General features: G+C 45.8%; 1 protein-coding gene across 13 annotated transcripts in view; it reads left to right on the top strand.

The window, feature by feature from the left end:
• The window catches only part of PRRC2B (proline rich coiled-coil 2B), a 47,612-nt gene that overhangs the window by 16,578 nt on the left and 10,240 nt on the right, over positions 1-20,794 (top strand). For 8 of the 13 annotated variants that reach the window (XR_006170902.1, XR_006170901.1, XM_042831038.1 and 5 more), the window contains exons 6-25: positions 1,170-1,313; positions 1,990-2,231; positions 2,652-2,773; positions 3,159-3,301; positions 3,874-3,964; positions 4,310-4,502; positions 4,874-5,189; positions 5,845-6,023; positions 8,520-8,724; positions 9,598-9,817; positions 10,411-12,474; positions 13,484-13,683; positions 14,570-14,715; positions 15,193-15,334; positions 16,358-16,440; positions 17,137-17,328; positions 17,468-17,662; positions 18,102-18,188; positions 19,089-19,193; positions 19,764-19,956. Coding sequence is in view for 11 of the 13 variants with exons in the window: in XM_042831038.1 (XP_042686972.1) it covers positions 1,170-1,313; positions 1,990-2,231; positions 2,652-2,773; positions 3,159-3,301; positions 3,874-3,964; positions 4,310-4,502; positions 4,874-5,189; positions 5,845-6,023; positions 8,520-8,724; positions 9,598-9,817; positions 10,411-12,474; positions 13,484-13,683; positions 14,570-14,715; positions 15,193-15,334; positions 16,358-16,440; positions 17,137-17,328; positions 17,468-17,662; positions 18,102-18,188; positions 19,089-19,193; positions 19,764-19,956 (5,262 nt within the window). In the remaining 2 variants the exon portion in view is untranslated. The remainder of the gene's footprint in view (positions 1-1,169; positions 1,314-1,989; positions 2,232-2,651; positions 2,774-3,158; positions 3,302-3,873; positions 3,965-4,309; positions 4,503-4,873; positions 5,190-5,844; positions 6,024-8,519; positions 8,725-9,597; positions 9,818-10,410; positions 12,475-13,483; positions 13,684-14,569; positions 14,716-15,192; positions 15,335-16,357; positions 16,441-17,136; positions 17,329-17,467; positions 17,663-18,101; positions 18,189-19,088; positions 19,194-19,763; positions 19,957-20,794) is intronic. The other 5 variants (XM_042831040.1, XM_042831047.1, XM_042831048.1 and 2 more) reach the window with 2 other exon arrangements.

Raw genomic sequence — 20,794 nt, forward strand, 5'->3', positions numbered from 1 at the left:
TTTTCTCAGTGTGATGCTGCCTAGGATTACAGTGCAAATTGTTAATGCCTGCCCATTAACGGTCATTATATTGTGCAGCCCTACCCACAGGGAAAAACTAATGCTGCCTAGGGATTGGGATGGAGGAGTTTGTCCTGAAAGACAGTTAAATGTTGTGAATGTTCTCATTGTTATTCTAATTCAGTAGAAAGCAGTAGAAAAGATGAACTCTTAACACATGTCAGCTGATGTTATACTCGGCAGTTGGCAGCATCTTCTCTGGAAATCTTCAGGAGGGAGATGTTGTGCAGTGTGCAGATTCCAGAACCTGCAGCTGACTTAAGCCAGTCCTCCTATCTTTGCCCCTAAAGAGTCAAGATTAAACTCTTTTGTTAGGTCTTCAGTAGTCGTTGCTGATACTTCTAATGAGATTATTATGAAGGAGGATTAGCCAGGTAACACAAAGAAACAGAAGAAGAGTAATGCAAAAATGCAGACAAATTCTTTTTAGTCAGTGTTAACAAATTTAGGAGAACTGCTGTGTTTTGTTTTCCAGTCAGTGCCAGATCTTCATAAGAGAGAGAGCTTTCATTTTAGGGTCGCTGGTGACTCAGCAGAGCAGTCTTCCAATGACAGAAGATGAGCCTGGCCTGCTCTGGCTGGTGATCTGCATCTTAAAAATGCTGCAGCGAGGAGGAGGGTTGGGAAATAGCATATAGCACTTAGTCCTTATCTGTGGACTTTCACCAACTCTACTGCCAGAAATCTTAACAGTAGAGTTCCCCGGTGGAGTGAGATTTGAGTAGAAGTCTGAATAGAAGTGTCAAATACTTGATAAGAGAATATCATTTATAAGTCATCTTGCAGAATTTGTATCCCTGCCTCAGTGTGAGTTTTGTGCTGCACAAAAACAAAAATCGAAAGCTGAGAAAGTTTGCTCTGACTTTGTTGAACATGAGAGATCAAGTGAAAATCTCAGAAGTGTGGAAGTATTTGGTGAGGATGTCTGTTGTGGTGTTGGTGACAGTTCCTGAAAGCGTTTTGGGTGTGATCTGAGGTGCAGATATGTTAGCAGTTTGGGCTTAAATTTGCTGGGTGCACCGATTCTCGGGAAACGTGTTTTCAGGGTGATCTCATAAGGGAGCTGGAAGAGTGGAAAGATCTGAGTCCCTCACTTACTTGTCTGACAGGTTCAAGGGCCTCAAGCCGACTGTTATCCTTCTCTCCCGAGGAATTTCCGACGCTGAAAGCAGCTGGCGAGCAGGACAAGGTTGGCAAAGAAAAGGGCGCCTTAGATCTGTCGTATGGGCCAGGACCAAGCCTCCGCCCCCAGAGTAAGTGGAGATGGGTTTTTTTTTGCCTGACTCCAGCTCAGAACCTGAATCCCATAGATCTGTTTTTGGTGTCATTTCACAGTCCTGTCCAGTATTCTGTCCCTACTTTTGTTGTAAGCTCATGTTGCTTAGCAAAGACTGTGGATTTGTATGTAAAGATCATGCTATTCGGTGCTCGTGTTGTATCTTCCAGTCTGCTAATATGGATTGTAATATACCATAGTTATTCATTAAAACTGCTGTGTATGGAAGTAGGGAGGGTTGGCTTTGTTCTGTGACTTTTAATATAGTGATGCTGCAAAACAGGTATCTTCCCTCAGGGTAGGGGAGAGTTGCAGGTGAAGTGAGCGTGTGGTTTAGTTCTGTCTCTGAGTGTTTGTGTTTGATGTAATTGCCTTTAATTTTGCAGAATGAGGACTGTGGAGATGGGTGGAGGAGTTCTTGTTGAAATTGAACCTTATTGACAAATAAGGACACCGCTGGTGCAGTAATTACCTAGCAGCAGCTGATGCTCCTGGTCTCTTGGGAAAAATAATGTCTGGAAATTTTCCTTGGTCCCTGATGTTTTTCTATATTCTCAAGTGTAATTAGGGCTTGACCAGAGTGTTTCAGTGTTGTGTTTCTGGTGAAGTGACCACGTTCACAAACGTTAACATAGTTGTCACCTCCTTTCCAGATGTCACAAGTTGGAGGGAGGGCGGTGGGAGGAACATCACCTCTGCCACATCTCTGACCGCCTCCCCTGCTGAGCTGGGCAGCAAGACCTCAAGCACTGGAGACGGAGCCCCCTCCTCAGTGAGTGCCAGCGATGCGAAGGAGCCGTCCCTCCGCCCAGCTCAGCCTGCCCGCAAAGGGGCTTCGCAGTTCATGGGAAATGTCTACCAGCCACCTACGTACCATGACATGCTACCTGCTTTTGTAAGTTGCACTTCTCGCAAAGCCCTGTTATGTCTTCGATTCTCGTAATGCCTATACGTGTTGAGAAAGTCAGCTAAGATAGCATTTCTCTAGGCTCTCCTCTCAGTTGGTTCCTGGAACTTGCTCAAGGATCCTTCATCTATTTTTAGCATTCCCTATTGTATGTTTACCCTTTCAAGTTAGAATAGTGTAGCACTTTGTGCTCCAGGGAGAAACGAAACTGCTGTAGTGTTTCTCAGCCCAAGGAAAAGTTCGTGCTTTTCTGGAGCTGGAGAGGTAACGTATCTGTTAGCCAGCCAGACATTAAACATTTGTTTTAACTTTGCATAGTTGCAACTGCTGTGCCTGTGTGTAATCTAATCTGGGTAAGCCTGCTTGTGGCAGTGAAAATACAGGCTCTTCTGTTTTGTCTTGTTCCAGATGTGTCCACAACAGCCATCTGAGACCCCTGCACCATTGGACCGAGGGTCTTTCCCTGTTCCTCAGCTTCGGCTTGAGCCCCGTGTCCCTTTCAGACAATACCAGATGAATGACCAGGATGGGTAAGGTTGTCGTGACTGTCCCACTTGAGAGGCTGATTTGGTGTGTGACACAAGCCCTGTGCTTGCTGTGTGGGTGAAGTTGTAGGTAGTCAGAGAAAATCCAAGCGGTCAGTGCTTTGCTCTAACTACAGCAGCACCTGAAAGGTTGCAGGACACTGAGCACTGTGTGCCTCCGGAGCAGGTAGATGTATGAAGTAGGTGTGTATGACTGTGGTCTGGAACGTTTGCAGCCCTAGGAAGTGAGTACCGTGTAGATAGTGAAGAGAAGTTTTGCTGAACAGGGAGAGATACTCAGATTGTGCTTAGTAGAAATGGCTGATTCACTGTTACAAAGTCAGCTATGCGTTCCTTTATGTCTGACCAATATTTTTGCATCTCCCTGTAGAAAAGAGAACAGGCTTGGCCTGTCTCGCCCAGCACGTCCACTTCGGCAGCTGGTAGAGAGAGCGCCTCGACCCACCATCATCAACGCAGAGAACCTGAAGGGGCTGGATGAACTAGATAACGATGCGGATGATGGATGGGCAGGTAAAGTACCTCTGTCCTTTAGCTTCGAGCAATGACTTAGCAGGTAAAGCAAATTGCTGCTCCCTGCAGCGTGGAATTGCCAGAAAGTTCTAGTGGCTCTGTTTCACTATTGTAGAATGGATGAGGGGAAGGAAAGGGTGGTCAGTGCAGCTGTGAAGGTGCTCTTGGTGTACATGATGACACAATGGATCCTTCTGATCCCTCCATCACAGTACTATAGGAACTGGATCTGAAGACTCCTAAAAGCTGAAAACACCAAGCAGCAGTAGGATACAATAGCAGTGAAGAGTTAGTCCTATATTTGCAGTTATGGCAATATGTAGTTATGCAGTCTAGCTTGATGGCTGTCTCTTTACTTGCAGCCTTCTTTCCCAGGCTGTTTACAGCTTCTCTTTTGGGACCAACCTGCTGTTTAGCAGTGTGAGTTCTTGGTAATCATACAATTTCCAGTATCTGTGCTGGACATTTAGTTTTCAAAATAGCATTCTATTTCAGCGCCAGAGAAGCCATGAGCTTTTTGAGGCCAGGTTTCTTTCCTCTGACATGCCCCTTTTCCAATTCTGCCTTCTCAGGCATTCATGATGAAGTGGATTACTCTGAGAAACTGAAGTTTAGTGAAGATGAAGAAGAAGAAGAATCTCTTAAAGATGGACGGCAGAAGTGGTAAGAACTGGCTGCATCCACATCCATGAGGTTGATTTCTCCCCGCCTCCCCCTTACACTGAGGTTTTTGTCGACTCCACATGCCTGCCTTTGAACGGACCTCAAGGGTGTGCATGGGTCATGGAGCTAAGTGCCAAGTGTCTCACCTTTGTCAACCTGCACAGCAGTGGTGTAACTCCTAGTGCACCTTAGGAAGAAAAGCCCGTTGCTTGGACTGGTGTTTCTGTTTAGATCCTTTGTTTCTGTTACAGTCAGTTGTCGTTGCCATTTGATGAGCAAGTCTGCAAGTGCTTTTTGAGGCAAGTTGCAAATGTAATAGCAAATCTTCGGGTTTTTTTATGACAGGAACAGCTGGGATCCCAGAAGGCAGCGGCAGTTGTCTATGAGCTCTGCAGACAGTGCAGATGTCAAACACACCTTGGAGGAAGGAAAAAACTGGAGTGACTCAGTTGGTTTGTCCCGGTCAGTCCGGAAAGTGCAGGATTCACAGCAGCCTCCAAGGAAGATCAATGGCTGGAGCTCTACGTCTGAATACCAGGTAGTTTGAGCTCACGAGGGTGGGCTCGTTCTGTTGAGCTAGTGGATGTGACATCGGTGTCCTTAAAAGATCTCCCAGATACTCTACTGAGAGTGGCATGTTGAGGAATTTCTCAATTCTTTGCTTATGTGTACTGCACTGCCACTAGCGAGAGAAAATTGAAGCTGGTGCCATGCAGTGGGGTTGTCAGACAAAAAATGGAGATACTGAAGTAGATAGCAGTAACTCCTCACTGAAAGGGGATTTGTGTGCATGAGGATAGGGAAAGGTGGCAGCTGGCAAGAGGGGATTTTTCTCGTTATGGGATGCAGAGCTCGAGGTAGAGGATATATTTGAGTCATGCTTACTGAGAAATGTTTTTCCTTCGGCAGAAGCCCTCACAGGGAAGTGCTCTCAGACAGCAGTCCCTTGAAGATAAAGAAGAAAAAGTGCCAGTGAGACAGAAGTTTGTGCACTCTGAGATCTCTGAGGCTGTTGAACGAGCCAGGAAGCGACGGGAGGAAGAGGAGCGGCGAGCCAGGGAGGAGCGGCTGGCAGCCTGTGCTGCCAAGCTGAAGCAACTTGATCAGAAATGCAAACTGGCTCAAAAGAGTGGGGAGACCCAGAAACACACAGAGAATGAAGACCTGCGACCCCCAAACACAGAGAAAACTGCCGTGCAAGAAAATGGTCATGTTTTGCGTAGAGGTACAGAAGCATTACTTGCCTTGTAAAAACTGGTTTTCTTGCTATTGTGCTGATATTTCCCTTGAATTGTGAGGGAGTTCCTGGGAGAGGGAGCATTTGGGATGGTGCCTAAGAGATGAGCTGCCTCATGTATTCTGTGGAGATTTTGGATTGATGATGAGGGTTCGCTTGAGGGGAGATGAGGGGAAAAAAAAAAAAAAAAAAAAAAAGCAACTTAGCTATTAGAACAAGCACAAACTTCTTTGGTTATTTTAACCATGCTTAATTAGCTGTGGTATCAGGAACCTTGTTGGAATGGGCCTCCTAGAATTCTCATGGTTGGATGATGCTATTTGTGATGAGGCCACTGATCACAAAATCATTTTATTGGGAAGTGCTCACAAGTGTAAGGAGTAGCAGAGCAAATGAACTTTGTTCCACTGTGCTGAAGCAGAAGGCTGATAGCAGAAGGGGATCTCAAAATCTATCACTGAAACAAGAACAGTCAGGGCAGATCAGAGCGTGAGGTGCTACATGTGACTGTAATAAAGTTCAGTTCAGCCACATAACACAATCAGGACATGCCTGCAGTTTGATGTATTTTGCTGTATCTGGTGATGTACACACAAGCTGTATCATGGGCAGGACTCAACAAGGCTTATTTTCCTTTCTCCAGCAACCCCTGAGTTTCACACACAGGATGTCTCTGGCTATCTGGAAGAGGAGACTCCTGCCCCAGCAGCACCCCAAAGCAGCAGTGAGGAGGAGCTCAGGGAAGCTCCGTCCCCAGCACAGGAATTCAACAAATACCAGAAGTCTCTTCCCCCACGATTCCAGAGGCAACAGCAGCAGGTAATAGGTGTGATACTCCTTCCCCACTTCTTTGGATCCCCACGTAACAGTGGTCTGTCTGATTTTCAGTGCCATCAGTGTTAGGTAACCAACCAATCCTTGGGCTGGGAGGTGACAACTGCTGGTTCTCCTCCAGCATTTTTCCCTGTTCTTGATCACAGATGTTGACTGTGTAACATGTGTGAAAGGGCTCTCTATGTAGATTACATGATTTTTTTGCCTCGTGCTGGAGCTGTTGTAACAGCTAACAGCTTTCTGTGACTGGGGAGAGGCGTGGGCAGGCCAGGTTTATCACTTGCCTGGGAGAAAAGTAGACGCTGCTGTCAGAAATGTCGACTTGTCTGGCACTGTTGTCTCTGCATCTCCTGACAGTGTGACATTTTAGGACTGTGTGGTGTGTGGCAGAGCTCTGGTTTGCAAATGTGTGCATGTACTGAAAGCCAGAGACTTTCATCTTTCTGTGTCCAGGGTTAAAAAGCTGCAGTGGCTGTGTTGGTACTTAAAGATCCAGCAAAGTACCTAACGCTTTTTGGCTGGTAGTAAAGCTGGTGAACACCTGTTCTTATTCCATGGCACAGGATAGAAGCTGGTGCTCTTCAGCACTGCTGCAGTGACACAGTGCATATGCACTGTGGGAGTGCATATGTGGGAATATGCAGCTAAGGGAAAGGAAGCTGATTTATTTGGGGACCAGCCGTTTGCACTTGATGTTATATTGCTGTATGCTTACCCTGCTGGGTGTGGGTAACCATTCGCCTGCCAGGGTCAAACTGTGCTTAAGTTGGCAAGTGGTTTGAACTCTGCTTCTGGACTGAATGTGAGTGGTATAAAGTGGTATCCTTCTCGTTCCACTTCCTCCTGCAGAGGGAGGGGATTTTTTTACATCTGCTCTAATTTTCTGCTTGATCCTTTTTTTCTGTGAGCTCTTGTTGATCATTATTTTCTTTGTACCTCAAGTATGTGTTTGTTTCTGTTTTGTTTCATTGACAGTTCTTTCTGGGCACTGAGAAACCAGTCTGAATTGCTTCATGTGACTTACCTCTTTCTCAGCTTTACAGTACTGTATATGTGATGTGTGCTGTCCAGCTCTCCCTGCTGCAGCAAGCCTCTCCCCTTAGGGCAGCAGCAGTACTCAGGCTTGTGATAACACAGAATTAATTGTCAGTCTTGATAGAATAACCATTTGAAATATGATATTATCAACTGCTGCAAACCTTAGCGAGGAGGTGAAGATTAAGCTTTTGCTTGGAAGCTTAATTACTCTCTTGGCTATTCCCCATGACATTTTCATGAATCAAATATGCAGCAGCAAATGTTGCTGGTGTTGCTCTTTCTAAGAGATGCTCTGAAGCTAAAATGTCTTTGGTGTTGCACTTTGTCTTTGGGTGTCTTTGCTGTTGCACTGTTTAATACCTCAGGTCATTGTTACTGGAAGAGCATTAAGTTTTCATTGTATTTTCTCCTACCCTTTGTGCTGTTAGTATGTCTGAGGCAGGTCGTATTTTGGGTGGCTTGTATTGCTGCTTTTGTGACAGTGGTTTCATGAAAGGAAAAAATTAATGCCATCAGTGCTGTCTTTTATGAGATACTTTATTCAGGATCCTGGAAGAGTAGGAACTTAATCATTGTGTTTATCTTATTTTTCTCTCCAGCCATAATGGCTTTCAGATATCAGTTTGCCTCTTGCTCCATATTAGGGATTGCCTTTTTGTAAACAATTACTGTATTGGACACTGTGAGCTCAGTAAGAAAAGTGTGGTGACAAGCCTGATGAGTAAAGGTGTATTTCCTGTTAATTAGAGCTGTTTGTGTTTTGAAAACTTTCTTCAGTACTCAGAGTTCCTTTCACATGCAAGTTGTTCTTAGACCTTAGGCAATAGTTACACATTTAGTCAAATTAACATCGTAACACTCCTCATCTAAAGGAAGGTAAACTGGCCGCATGGGAAATGGAAAACAGCCCATGGTGTCAGTCCATCTCCGGAGGATGCACAGGAAATACTGTGAAATATTAACAGCTCTCCTAATTGAACTTAGAATGTTCTTATCTAATCTGTTTGGCTAACATGAATAGGACTATTATGCACACATACTAAATAACTTACGGTGGCATTTCCTTCAGTGAGCAATGTCTTCTGAAGTATTTAGTTCCAGTTAAGGGATGATGTTTGATGGGAAACTGTCCTATATCTTATGGAAATGCTGAGAAAATATGAACTCCTGTCTTGAAGCTCATCTCTTCTATTTGACTATGCAGTGGGCTCATAGTGATGACCTGATCTCTTGGCTACATCTATTGTGTTCTAGGTAATTTAAGAAAAACAGCATTTGCTGCATTTTCAGTTTGTGGCGAATTGCCTGTAACTGCTCTACCTTCCTGTCTGAACTGTTTTTGAGCCTCTTACACAAAGAATTCATTTTCTTTGGTCTGGTCAGGTTGCAGCTGTGGTTTTTTTGCACCATGACAGTTGATGTCAAACGGCCCATTCTTCCCTGCAGGAGCAGCTGTACAAGATGCAGCACTGGCAGCAGCAGCAGCAAGTCTATCCTCCCCCATCCCATTCCCATCGGACTTTCTACCCACCACACCCCCAGATGCTTGGCTTCGACCCTCGCTGGATGATGATGCCCTCTTACATGGACCCTCGCATGGCTCAGAGTCGCACTCCTGTGGATTTCTACCCTTCAGCCCTTCACCCTTCAGGTGAGATATTCTCGGTGTTTCCCTTTATCATAGCAGTTGACTTGGTCCAGTATCTGGAAAGCTACTCTCAGACCTAAGACTTTGGGAATTGATTTTCCAGATTTTAGAATGTGAGGATTGTGTTACAGTCTTAAAAGTTCTGCAAGTGCCCAGGTGCTCTGTGTCCTCAGGACTGGTATTTCAGGTGGTTTCTGGTCATGGGGGAGGATGACCTGTTGAGGTAGTTTTGGCTCTCTTCCCTTGCTGTGCTTCATCTGTCTCATGTCAGCCCAGACTTCTTATCCTGTCTGGCTGGCTGCAGTAAACCTCTAGGGATGAGAAAGTCAGTTGTGATGAGGACTACTGGCGAAACAAAGGAGCTTAGGAGGGAGAGCATATTGCCTGTCCATCTCCTGCACTGTGTTGGGGTATCTTCCTTAGCAGCTGTGGAGCCATAGAAGGTATAAAGGTAGATCTTCCCTTTAGAAGAGGAGGATCGGTTCGGGAATGATTGGCAAATGTCCTGGGGAAATCTGTAGTTTCTGGGAAGGTGCTAGAAGCACAGAGCTTACCTTGCTACTGATCTTGAGAGATAAGAATATAAACACTAGGGTGTATAAATTACTCCCTTGAGTCTGTGGCATGTTTTCATGAACCTGCTTACTGCCAAGCCTGTGATGGTGTGTAGTGAGCAAGCTGGTTTCTGAAAGCTGTGTCACCTGCTGTGTCATTCCAGATATATTTCCCAAGTGCAGGCTTCTCTCTGCAGAAAGGTTTCCATGGCTGCAGTCACCTGCAGTCCAGGAAGGAAGGGGAATCGAGCTAGTATTAGATTGTTAATTCTTCCTGACAGTGAGACTGTAGTGTTAACAATACAAACTCTGTCATGACCAGGAATTATGAAGCCCATGATTCAGCAGGAATCCATCGGTGGGAACAGCCTTCGATCTGAAGATCAGAACTGTCAGGCAGGTCAGGTGGAAAGGAAGGCTGCTCCCATGGACCCTGTGCCAGTATGGGGCCAGGAGAGCTATGCATCTCTGCAGAGCAAAGGGTACTCCTTGTCACATCAAAAGCAGTCTGACAACATGACCATGGAGGGGCTGCATGCCAGGTGAGTGCAGATCTCCCCCATCCTCACACATGCTATGGTGGGAGGCCATGCTGTCATAAGAGGCCATTTCATACTGAAAAGCAGGCTTACAGTTGACCTAAAAGATGTCAAACAGGCCATTGTACTGATCTGGTAGCACCTTACGGTCAGTTTTTCTGGCTGATGCTAGTCCAGACTGACCAGCTTGGAGTCTTGTGGGGCTGCTTGTTCAGTAGGAGTTGCTTGTCATTTGCATGGATAGGTACTGAAAATGATGAGTCAGAAATTCTTGTCATTTCTAGTTTGTCTCCTAATTCTTTTGGATTTCCTGAATTCAGTTACTTGTTGGGGGCTGCATTTCCCTTTATTTCTTAAGTTTGCTGCCCAACATAGGAACTGCTTTCTTTATCATCCATTGATTTGACAAACCAGATAATACAGCCTGGGGCCATACCAGAATGCAGGGCAGATCTTCTACTTAAAGGCTCGTTGTCTCATGATGTAGAACAAAACCTAATTTATTTCTTTGTACCTCTTGTGCTCAGCTTGGGCCCTTGGGTGCATGCTGTGCTTTACGTTAACTGACTGTTTTATGTTTGTTGTTTCCTTCATAGAAATGGCAGTTCTTACTCTTCCTCTCCTGGAAGGCCTGAGAATCTGAATGCCCAGCGAGATCTCTTTGAGGAAGGAGGGGAGGAATACTTGAATGCTTTTGACAAGAAGGCCCAAGGAGACTTTGACAGCTGCCTGTCTTCTCAGAGGCTGGGCCAAGATCTCTTATTTCAACATCAGGAGAGCGTGCAGGAAACTTGTCCTTCCAGCAACCGCCATGCAAACTTGAGGTGTTCACCTCTAGAGCCTGATTTTATCCAAGCAGAGAAGAAACCTGAATATAATGGCTGGGATATCAGCCACCATCAGAAACCTTCAGAGACTGCAGCGGAGATTACAGAAGAAGTTCCCAGAAATGAGCAGTCATTCACTGCTGACCCGTGGAAGAAAGAAGGAGCTAATGCCAAACAGCCTGCTGAAGGGACAGCAGAGTGGGCCCCTGAAAACCGAAGCACAGGCGTCCAACAGCAGGAGCAAATTGGGAGGACACGACGATCAGGCCCAATCAAAAAGCCAGTGCTGAAAGCCCTTAAGGTGGAGGAGAAGGAGAAGGAGATGGAGAAGGTCAAACTGGAGGGAGAGGACACCTCACGCCATCTGAAGGAGAAACTGTCTGTTCAGAAAGCGGAAAACGAATCGGACGATTCTGCGGCCTTACTGAACTCCACACGTTACCTGCTGGATGACAAAGGCTCTTCCCAAGCCAGCCTTGCCCAAGAGGCTGAGAAGTCACAAGAAGAAGAAGAGGAGGAGGAGGAGGAAGATAAACCAGAAAGAACTTGGGAGAACAAGCTCTCCAGAGAGCCCAGTGATCTTCCTCCCACAAAGAGAAATAACTGGATCTTCATTGATGAAGAACAAGCCTTTGGTGGGAGAGGTCAAGGGCGTGGGCGAGGGAGAGGCTTCAGAGAATTCACTTTCAGGGGCCGAGGCACTGTTGTGAGCAGTCGGGGAGTCTACAACAACCAGCGGAGCAGCCGAGGGCGAGGGCTCCGGGAGTTCAACCAGCCAGAGGACTTCCCCAGGGGCAAGCCAAGGCGACGGATTGCAAGTGAGACGCATAGTGAAGGGTCAGAATATGAGGAACTCCCCAAACGTCGCCGTCAGAAGGGCTCGGAGAACAGCAATGATGGCTCTGTGCTGGACAGAGAGGACAGTGATTTGAAGAAGGGAGACTTCAAAGAGTCTTGGAGGTCCAACAAAATCTATTCAGATGATCACACTAGTCTCGACCCTAAGATGAGGGCCCCAAGAGCTTTTGGGAGGTCACTGCCACCAAGGCTAAGCAACTCTGGCTATGGGCGAAGAGGTTTCATGGGCAAGGAACCAACCCAGTGGCAAGGCAGGAGTGGGGGAGCGGGGTGGCAGGAGTACAGCCACAGCTCTCCGTCAGATGCTTTTGGAAGCCGGCAACAGTCTGACAGGGACTACATTCAGGATTCTTACAAGCACGTGGATTCTTTCTCTAGCAGGGTTTTTGATGAGAGCCATCTGGATGACAAGAGGCACTTCTTCCAGGAGGATTACTTAGCAGATCAGGAGAACATAGAGAACAGGCCATTCAGGAGACGACGTCCCCCCCGTCAAGACAAGCCTCCACGCTTCAGGCGCCTCCGGCAAGAGCGAGAATCGGTTGGTCAGTGGAACCCTGACGAGGGAGGCCCCAACCTGCTGCCCAGCCAGTGGCCAGGGCGGCCCAAACTGAGCCCTGCAGAGAAGAGCACCATCTCGGGCAGGCGGTCTCCTGAGCTGTCGTACCAGAACTCTTCAGACCACGCCAACGAGGAGTGGGAGACAGCATCTGAAAGCAGTGACTTCAGTGAGCGTCGGGAGAGGCGAGATGGAGTTTCGGAGAGTGAGGGCCAGCTGGAGAGTGGCCTTGGGAGTGGCAGCTTGGGAGAGAAGAGAGAGCTAGCAAAAAGGAGCTTCTCGAGCCAGAGGCCACTGGTGGACAGGCAGAACCGCAAGGCTGAGCCAGCAGGATACGTGGAGCAGTCTGTCAGGACTGTAGGAGCAGCTTCACGATATGAGAGCCAGCAGAATGGGGCTCTCATAAAAAGTAAAAGGTAAAGTTGCTTTCTCTTGTGCAAAGGTGCATGGATAACAGGTTGCATGGAGAACGGGGTCTGTGAGTAGGGGGCTGTTGCCTGTATCTCTTTCAGTCTAATGTGGGTGATTTCCACCCTACTTACTCAAGCTTACTGTGTCTGTATTTGCCTGAGCAAGTATTTTCTTAGACCTTATCAGGGTCTGGTGTTGAGTGGTAAGGCAGTGCTGTGTGTTTCTAAGATGATGGGAGTACTCCTGTGAGTACTGTAAGATAACTCTGACACTAAGGATTAAGTATTTTCTCCACGATGTCTTGTGAGGAATCTCATGATTCACCAGCACTAGGAAGAGGTTGCTGAGTTAGCTGTACCTTGCTTCTGAGCTTCTTTGATGGCTGCTTTTTTAACGTTCTTTAATAAGAGCAGGACATAAAGCTTCTTGTGAAGCTTCATCATGCTGAGCTTAAAATGCTGATAAATAGACAACTTGTTCTTTGTGATCGTCTTGTAACCTATCTCTGAAGAGCTCTTCAGAAACAGGGAAAGAAAGTGGGGCAAAATTATTTTATTTTATTTATTTTTTTTTTTGGTGGGGGCTCAGTATTGCCATCTTCCTTCCATCTGCCTCCCTTCCTCTCGCTTTATACTTAGGAAATGTGTGCCAATTGCAAAGAAGAGCAAGGGAGAGCTGGTAGGCTGGTGTCATAGGAGGGTAGGAGACACTGATTCAGAATCACGAAGCCCTCCCTGTAGGGACAAGCTAGGATAGTGGCTTTGTTGCAGGGGCAGCCTGTCGGTTGACTCATGAGTTCAGGTCTTGTTCTCTTTCCAACACACTTACCCAGTAGTCCTTATAATGGACTGTATGCTCAGAATTAATGTCATCTTCTGTTGAGCAAACAGTGGGGAAGGATGTGGTGTGATTGGAAACCTGGTAAGAAAAATACAACCTGTGTGGTTTTTTTTTTTCTTGCTAGTTTTTATCTCCTGGGGACAAACCTGATTCCTTTCTCTTCTTACCTTGTAGATCTACTGAAGAAGGAGGGGGCCTTGGCAACACCAGTGGTGGGAGCAGCCACTCCATTTACAGCCTGGATAGGGCCTCTCTTGCTAACTCAGAGAGCGCTGAAGGGCCGGGTAAAAAGTCAGAGAAGGAGCCAAAGTCCACTGTGCAGAGAGCAAGTGAAAAGGGAGAGACTTTGTCACAATTTGAACTGAATTATGGAAGTGAGTAGTGGTTTTGTCTCTTTTGTTTTAACCAGTAACAGACTGTGGCTTACTTCAAGCCTGGCTAGTTCAACCCATTGTAACTTCAAATATCAAGTTAGATTTGCTTGAACAAGAACATTCTAGAGTTTCTAAGTAGGGGCATCATGGAAGGCAAATAAAATTAAACCCAAACTTTCAGCCAGATGTGGCTCAGCAGATGTTTCTGCCACAGAAAGTTTGGTTCTAGAGAGAAATGAGGCTGTTCTGTGTTTTGATCTACAATATTACATTTCAAGCCCCAAAATCCTTTCACAGAAGGAAGGAAAAGAGCATCTGAAGTGGGGAATCTGGATTCTGAACTTCTAGCAAGCAGGCAAGAAATTAGTAGCTCTGAAAATACTGGCATTAATAGTATGAGAATGTTCTGAGTTGGAAGGGGCCCATAGGACCATAGAATACAACTCCTGGCTCCACACAAAATCACTCAGTCCTCTGTGCTGGTGACTCAGCTTTTTTACTGTTAGTGGAACTGAAGCTTTACACCCAAAGTTCATGGATGTTTTCTAAAGGCACTTGTGCCTGCTTTGACCTGGAGAGGTGTGAGATTTGTTTCCACTGATAATACACCTGGAGTGACCTGATTTAACATGTTTCCAAACAGCCCCAGCTGGAGCTTGCTCACCATGAGGCAAAGGAGAGCAAAGTCTTGGAGGGTAACACAACTAGCTGATGTCAACAGACGACTGTGGCTTAGTTTTCAAAGCTTAGCTGCAGTGCTGCTGACTAAAGCTACTTATCTGTTTGTAGCAAGTAGGTCCTATTTAGAATGTCCTTTAAATGAGAGCAATTACAAAGCTTCATATGCATAGGCTTCTTTTTTTTAACTCATACGCACTTTGTTTAGGTACCATCATTGATAATCGGGCATCAAGCACAGCAGAAGAGAATGAAGTGGGATCTATGGCAGGTGAAGGTTTCATTGAAGTTCTTACTAAAAAACAACGTCGTTTGCTGGAAGAGGAGAGAAGAAAGAAGGAGCAGGCTGCTCAGGTAAGGAGTAGGAAGTAGGGAAAAATTGAACTGATACTTTTTTTAAACTGTTGTCACAGGAATAAGGCCCTGGAAAGCATTTGTGTAAGTGTAAGAAAAATACGCAGTTGTCCAAAGTAGGGTTTATTCTGTATTAGGCTCTAACTTCTGATCTGGCTTCATGGAGTGAAGAGGAGGAATTAAGCAAAGCAAATGTGATATACTGACAATTCTGCTTTGCTTGAGCTGCAGCTCTCCCTGACACTGGGGAAAAAAAGAGTCATAGCATTTTTTTCACTTGTGAAACACAGCTCTGTTACATGAGTTAGGGGCATTTCATGGTTGGATTTGATGATCTCTAGAGGTCCGTCCCAACTCCTACAACTGTGATTCTGTGTGGCATTGGCACTTTGAAATCCTGGGTTAAACCTGCCAGGAACAGGCTTTATTAATCCAGCTCAGTGACATGTCTCACAGCCTGTGCTTTTTCTATCTCAGGCACCAGCTAAGGCCCGTGTTCTTCAGTCTCGCATTCCTCCTCGATTTGCTAAGAAGCAGAACAGCTTGTGCTTGGAGCAGACTGATGTAACTGTGTCTGGAAACAGCCTGGGCACAGAAATCTGGGAGAGCAACAGCCCAGGTAAGTTTGGGAGTGTTTGGTTTGGAGTGTTTCACAGGAGCAGGGTGTACATGCTTAAGAGGAGACAACTTTCTTTCATTCTGATGATGTAAACAGGGTGGGCCTTCAATATCATCTTGTCCAATCATCCATCTACAACCAATATTTCCCCAACATAAACAATATCCCTTAGTACAACAGCCCATTCCAGCATGCCTGACCACTCTTTCTGAGAATAAATTCTTCCTCATATCCAACCTGAGCCTCTCCTGGTGCAACTTGAGATCATTCCTCTAGTCCTATTGCTAGTTACATGGGAGCAGGTCAACCCTTACCTCACCACAACGTCCTTTCAGGTAGTTGTAGAAAGCTGTAAGGTCTCCCCTGAGACTCCTTCAAACTAAAAATCCCAGTTTCCTCAGCTGCTATTCCTGGTAAGACGAGTCCTCCAAACCACTCACCAGCTGTGTTGCCCTTCTGTGGTGGTGCTCCAGGGCCTTGATGTCTGTCTTGTAGTGAGGCCAAAAACTGAACACAGTACTTGAGGTGCAGCCTCAGCAGAACTGAGTACAGAGGAGCAGTCACCTCCCTGTTCTTATCTGTTCAGAACTGTACCATTAAGCTGTCCATCTCCTGTTGCTGGCCATGTCAGTCTCCCGATCTGTTTCATGGGTCTTTTTGTAAGATTAAGGTCCTAGCATTTTCTAGACTTGCTGGCCTTGATCTGCCTTCCTATTTTGCTATTATCTTATCCTTTTGCTCTTAATAGCTAGCACCTCCCTTGTTACCCTCTCTCTCCTATTGTTCTCACATTCCTGAAGAATCTCTTTCCTCTGTTGTCTGTCCTCAACTCTCTGCAGCCTTTGTTCTCTGCCCATCTCAGCTGACAGGGGAGCAATAACTTTTTGAGGTAGTGAAAATATCCTTTCATAAATCTAGAAATGAAATGTTTGTTGTGCAATGTGCACAGTGCACAAGATGTGCTCGCAGTTCTGTTTAAAGCAACTGAACTCTACTGAACTCTACCCCTGTGTTTTCTTCCAGCTCTTTCAGTTCAATCTCCTGGAAGTGATTCCTGGAGCAAGCCTGTTAATGCCTTCAATGGTACTGAATCTAGTTCCACTGAGGTAAGTGGCAACTCGTGCCTTTCAGGTATCGTGTGTGTCAGATTTTAACATAGATGGCTTTTGCTTCTCATTGCTCCATCTGTGCTTGGTGATGTCAGCTCTGCTTGTGCAATTCTAAACTCTGCAGTTCTGATTTGAGCTTCATGCTGCTCTAACTTAGAGGGCCAAGTGTTGCTTAGAGTTAGATGTGGGTGTAAGTCTGCAGTAACTGTCTGGTAGGTGTATTCCAGGGTTGTGCTCCTAACTGGAAGCAATCTCTGTTGTCCAGGAAGGTGAAATACTGTAGGTAATGGTTTTTTTATGCCTCCATTGCTGTGAGCAGTGTGTAGCTGTAGTCTTAATGCAGGGATGGCAGAGGAAGTTTCAGAATGTTTCACATGTGGAGGCCAGAGTTCAAGTCTGGTTTGGTTCACAAGAAGCAAAAGTTTGGCAGTCTTAGCCTACTAGCCATGTGTGCTGCTTCCACCTTACTCTGAAGCCACAGTAGGATTAATACCTTGGTCAGTCTGTCTCAGGGTTGTGTGGCAGTAAAGCAGTAGCCAGGGGAATGCTGCAGGTCAAGACCAACTCCTCTGTAGTTAACCAAGAATGTGGTTTCAGAAGGGGACGTGGTCTTGCTGTTTTCTGGGATATTTTTCCTCCTTTGTGGATTTGGGTCAAAGTCCGGGGCTTTAACGCATTTCGTGCTTTGCATAGCAGGGTTTTAAAGGCAGCCAGGGGGATAGTGGCATTGACTTGAGTGCGGAGTCTCGGGAATCCTCCGCGACCTCCTCTCAGCGCAGTTCTCCATATGGCACCCTCAAACCAGAGGAGATGAATGGGGCTGGCCTGGTGGACCCAAAGCCTGACTGCCAGAAGGAGCAAGTGCAGAAGCAATCTGATAAAAAGGTAATCTGGATTTGCAGCCAAGCCAGAGCACATAGTGAGAGAACTTGTGAAGTGGTTCTTTTGTTCTTAATAGCACTTTTAAGGCTTGAGATGGGGTTATTTGGTCTTTTTGTCTCAGCCTCTCTGCTTTCCTGTTAAGGATTCAGATCAAGGCTCAGGACAGAACAAGGAACACAAGCCTGGACCAATCGGCAACGAACGCTCCCTGAAAAACAGAAAGGGTTCGGAGGGAACGGAACGGCTGGAAGGGAATATTCCCCCTGTTAATGGGGTGGAAATTCACGTGGATTCTGTACTTCCTGTGCCACCCATTGAATTTGGAGTAAATCCTAAAGTGAGGATTGCATTTAATTTTATCTTCTTGGTGGTTTGAGCTTGTTGAGATGTGAAAGGTGGTTTCAGGCAGCAGGATTGTTTAGAGGAAGCTTCCAGTGTATACACTGTGGATTTGCCTTAGATTTCACTGACACAAACCAGGTACTCAAGATGTGTTGGCCAAATGCATAATATGCTTTTGTAAGTAGTGTCCCAGGGACCTGTTGGGGTGGTGATAGATGTGATAGACAAAGTGGTGGCCTTCTAAGCCTTTGTGCCTCTGGGGATTGCCTGCTGCTGAGTGCTGAGAAGCATCTCCATGTTGTCTTCCAGTGAGGCTTACTAAAGGAAAGTCTTTAGTTTCTACTGTCATGATTCAGGCTAAAGTCATTAACCATGAGAAGCAAACTGGTGGCCCTTGGGTCTGGATTTGAATGTTTTATGTTCCACTTCTTCAGGACTCTGACTTCAGCTTGCCACCAGGTTCTGCTTCTGGCACTGCAGCTAACCCTGTCACCAAATTGCAGGATGCCTTGGCCAGTAATGTAAGTATCTTGTTTCTGTTTTGATCATCTGACCCTTTCCTTGGTTAAATCTCAGATGCTGCCAGTCAGAGAGAACATGTTTCTTTGCAGTTGACTTCACCTTTAATGTTCAGGCATCTCACGTGACAAAGATCCATAGTGGAAATCTGTTGCCCTTGAGGTACCTTGGTAAAATGAGCATCGCTGGCTCAGGAGTGATAGAGAGCGAGTGTGTTATCATTCAGTGACCTTTGTAAAACCAAGAGGTTTTACAGATCTGGGATGAGCAGTCTCCTGAGACACAGAGGAGTGCTGGTAATGGATGTGATGGGCATACTGGTGTTTTTAGGTCTAGACTGGCAGCTTCCCCAGAAGATCTCATCTGCCACAACACAGAACTGTTACCTTGTGAAGCCAGGCCCTTCAAGAAGTTTCCTAGCTTGTTCCAGCCATCTGTGTATTTTATTATATGTGCAAGAGTGAGCACACTGAAAGCCCAGCTTGTAACTCAGCTGTGAAAAGCAGTGTGAGAAACTCACAAGGCTGCTTTTGAAGTGTCTCCAAGTTTGTAGGTGGTTAGGATTTTTGAGACTTGTCTTAAGGGGTCTTTCTTTTGAGAAACGCTCTTTCAGAAACAAGTATTGTGTGAAATTCAGGTGAGATTCCATATTTGTCTTCTGCAGATTTCTGTTGGTGACTCCAGTTGATATTTAAATGGACATTGATGTAACCCTATGTAAAGAGTATGGTTGCACAGAATCAAAGTTTGTTTATTCCATCAGCAGAGTGGATAATGGTTCAATGTAGTACTTAACTCCTGAGGCGTGAATGCTTTGAGGTGTAGTTACTGCAGCTATCACTGAGGCTGTAGTTCCTCTTGATTTTCTCCTTGAATATTCACCATTCACGATCTCCCCTCAGGCAGGGTTAACGCAGTCCATTCCTATTCTGCGAAGAGATCATCACCTTCAGAGGTGCATTGGCCTGAACCCGATGTCCTTCCCCACTGCAGAGCTTACTCTTAAGGTAAGTAAGCTGGCAAACGTGCTTGTCCTCAAAGTGGGTACCTTGTCTGCTTGACCAGAACAGTGAGGGTGGAGTGGTCTTTCTGTTCTTTTAGACACTGCTAAATCTTTAATTATTTCCTGTAAAAGTTAAGTATATTTGCTATTTATTGTGGATGAAGAGGGATGAATTCCAACAGTCCTGGATGCTGAAGTCCTCATTAATTGTAAAAATAAATGTGTGGCAGAGCTTTCTGACTAGTGACTGTCTCAGTAACTGGGTAAGGTGACTCATCAGTGATCTTAGACACCTGATGTTTAAAAGCGACAACCAAAAAAGCCAACGGAAAAGAAACGCCCCAACTTGCCACCCTCAGAACAACTTGTCAGATACCCAGAGGGATGAGTGTTTGTGAGGGATGCATACCCACTGGGAACGGATATGAAGCCCCTTGATCAGAGACCTGTTAGCTTTCTGCTCTGACTAGAGTGGATTTAGATGGAACTAACAGTTTACAGATGAGCAGCTCTAGACCTCAGTATTACCCTCCACGTCTGAATTGTCTGCAGTTATCGCCCTTCGTTTCCGTAGATGGAGTCTGCTCGTAAGGCTTGGGAAAACTCTCCTAGTTTACCAGAACAGAACTCTCCAGGAGGTGCAGGCTCAGGCATCCAGCCTCCTTCCAGTGTTGGAGCTTCCAACGGTGTCAGCTACAGCTCTTTTGGTGGAGTTTCTATGCCTCCTATGCCTGTGGCGTCCGTAGCACCTTCTGCATCTATTCCAGGTATCTGCAAACTGTGGCAGCAGTATTTGCATTGTCTGGTTGATATCTGAATCCTCCATGGATTCTGGTGGAGAAGAGCATCCATGTAAATTGAAAGACTGGTTGGCATTTAACAGATCTGTAAGGAGAGTTCAGGAAAGAGGGACTGTTTCTTGAGTGTTACCAGTGTAATTTTAGCACGAGGCTGACTTTCCTTTTGGACTTAGCTGTAACTGAGTGGAGTCTCTTCTTTATGTGTCAGTAGATCTTGCTTGCCCTTCACTGTGTACTCAGTCGAATAGAAGGGAAGGAAAAAATAAACCTGTGGCTGAGACAATAATCCCAGTATCAGCATCAACCATTCTGCTCATTTTGCTGTTTGTAACTTCTGTGTACATCGCATGTTCTGAGCACATCTGCTCCTTGTACGTAACAAAAAAATATGTTTAAAAGTTTGCATAAGTCTGGTAGGTGAGAAGGTGTTGCTATCCTTGAATTATGGAGGGAAGACTTAAACACAGTGAAGTTCAAAGATATGTATAGTTAGCAAGAGAGTGCCTGGAATGGAAAAAAGAAATGTACCTGGAGTCTGATTCCCAAACGACCTCTCCTGCATGCAGCGAGTGTGCTTCTCATTTCTCAATTCAGGAATGGATGATGAGTCAGCCGCTGTAGCTAATTTGTTAAGAAAACACATTATTTTCAAGTTAGGTCATTTATTTCCCCCACTTCCACCGTGACGAATTCTCCCCTCGTTTTGCTTGAATATCCCATGTTCAGATATGCAGGCACAGGAGTGGCGTGCTGCATTCCTTTTGGTGCCACTTGGGGTAAAAATGGCTTTTCGACTGCTTATGTG

This window comes from Centrocercus urophasianus, unplaced genomic scaffold (genome assembly GCF_019232065.1).
Source record: "Centrocercus urophasianus isolate 14NV4802_14NV808 unplaced genomic scaffold, USGS_Curo_1.0 seq_34, whole genome shotgun sequence".
NCBI lineage: Eukaryota > Metazoa > Chordata > Aves > Galliformes > Phasianidae > Centrocercus > Centrocercus urophasianus.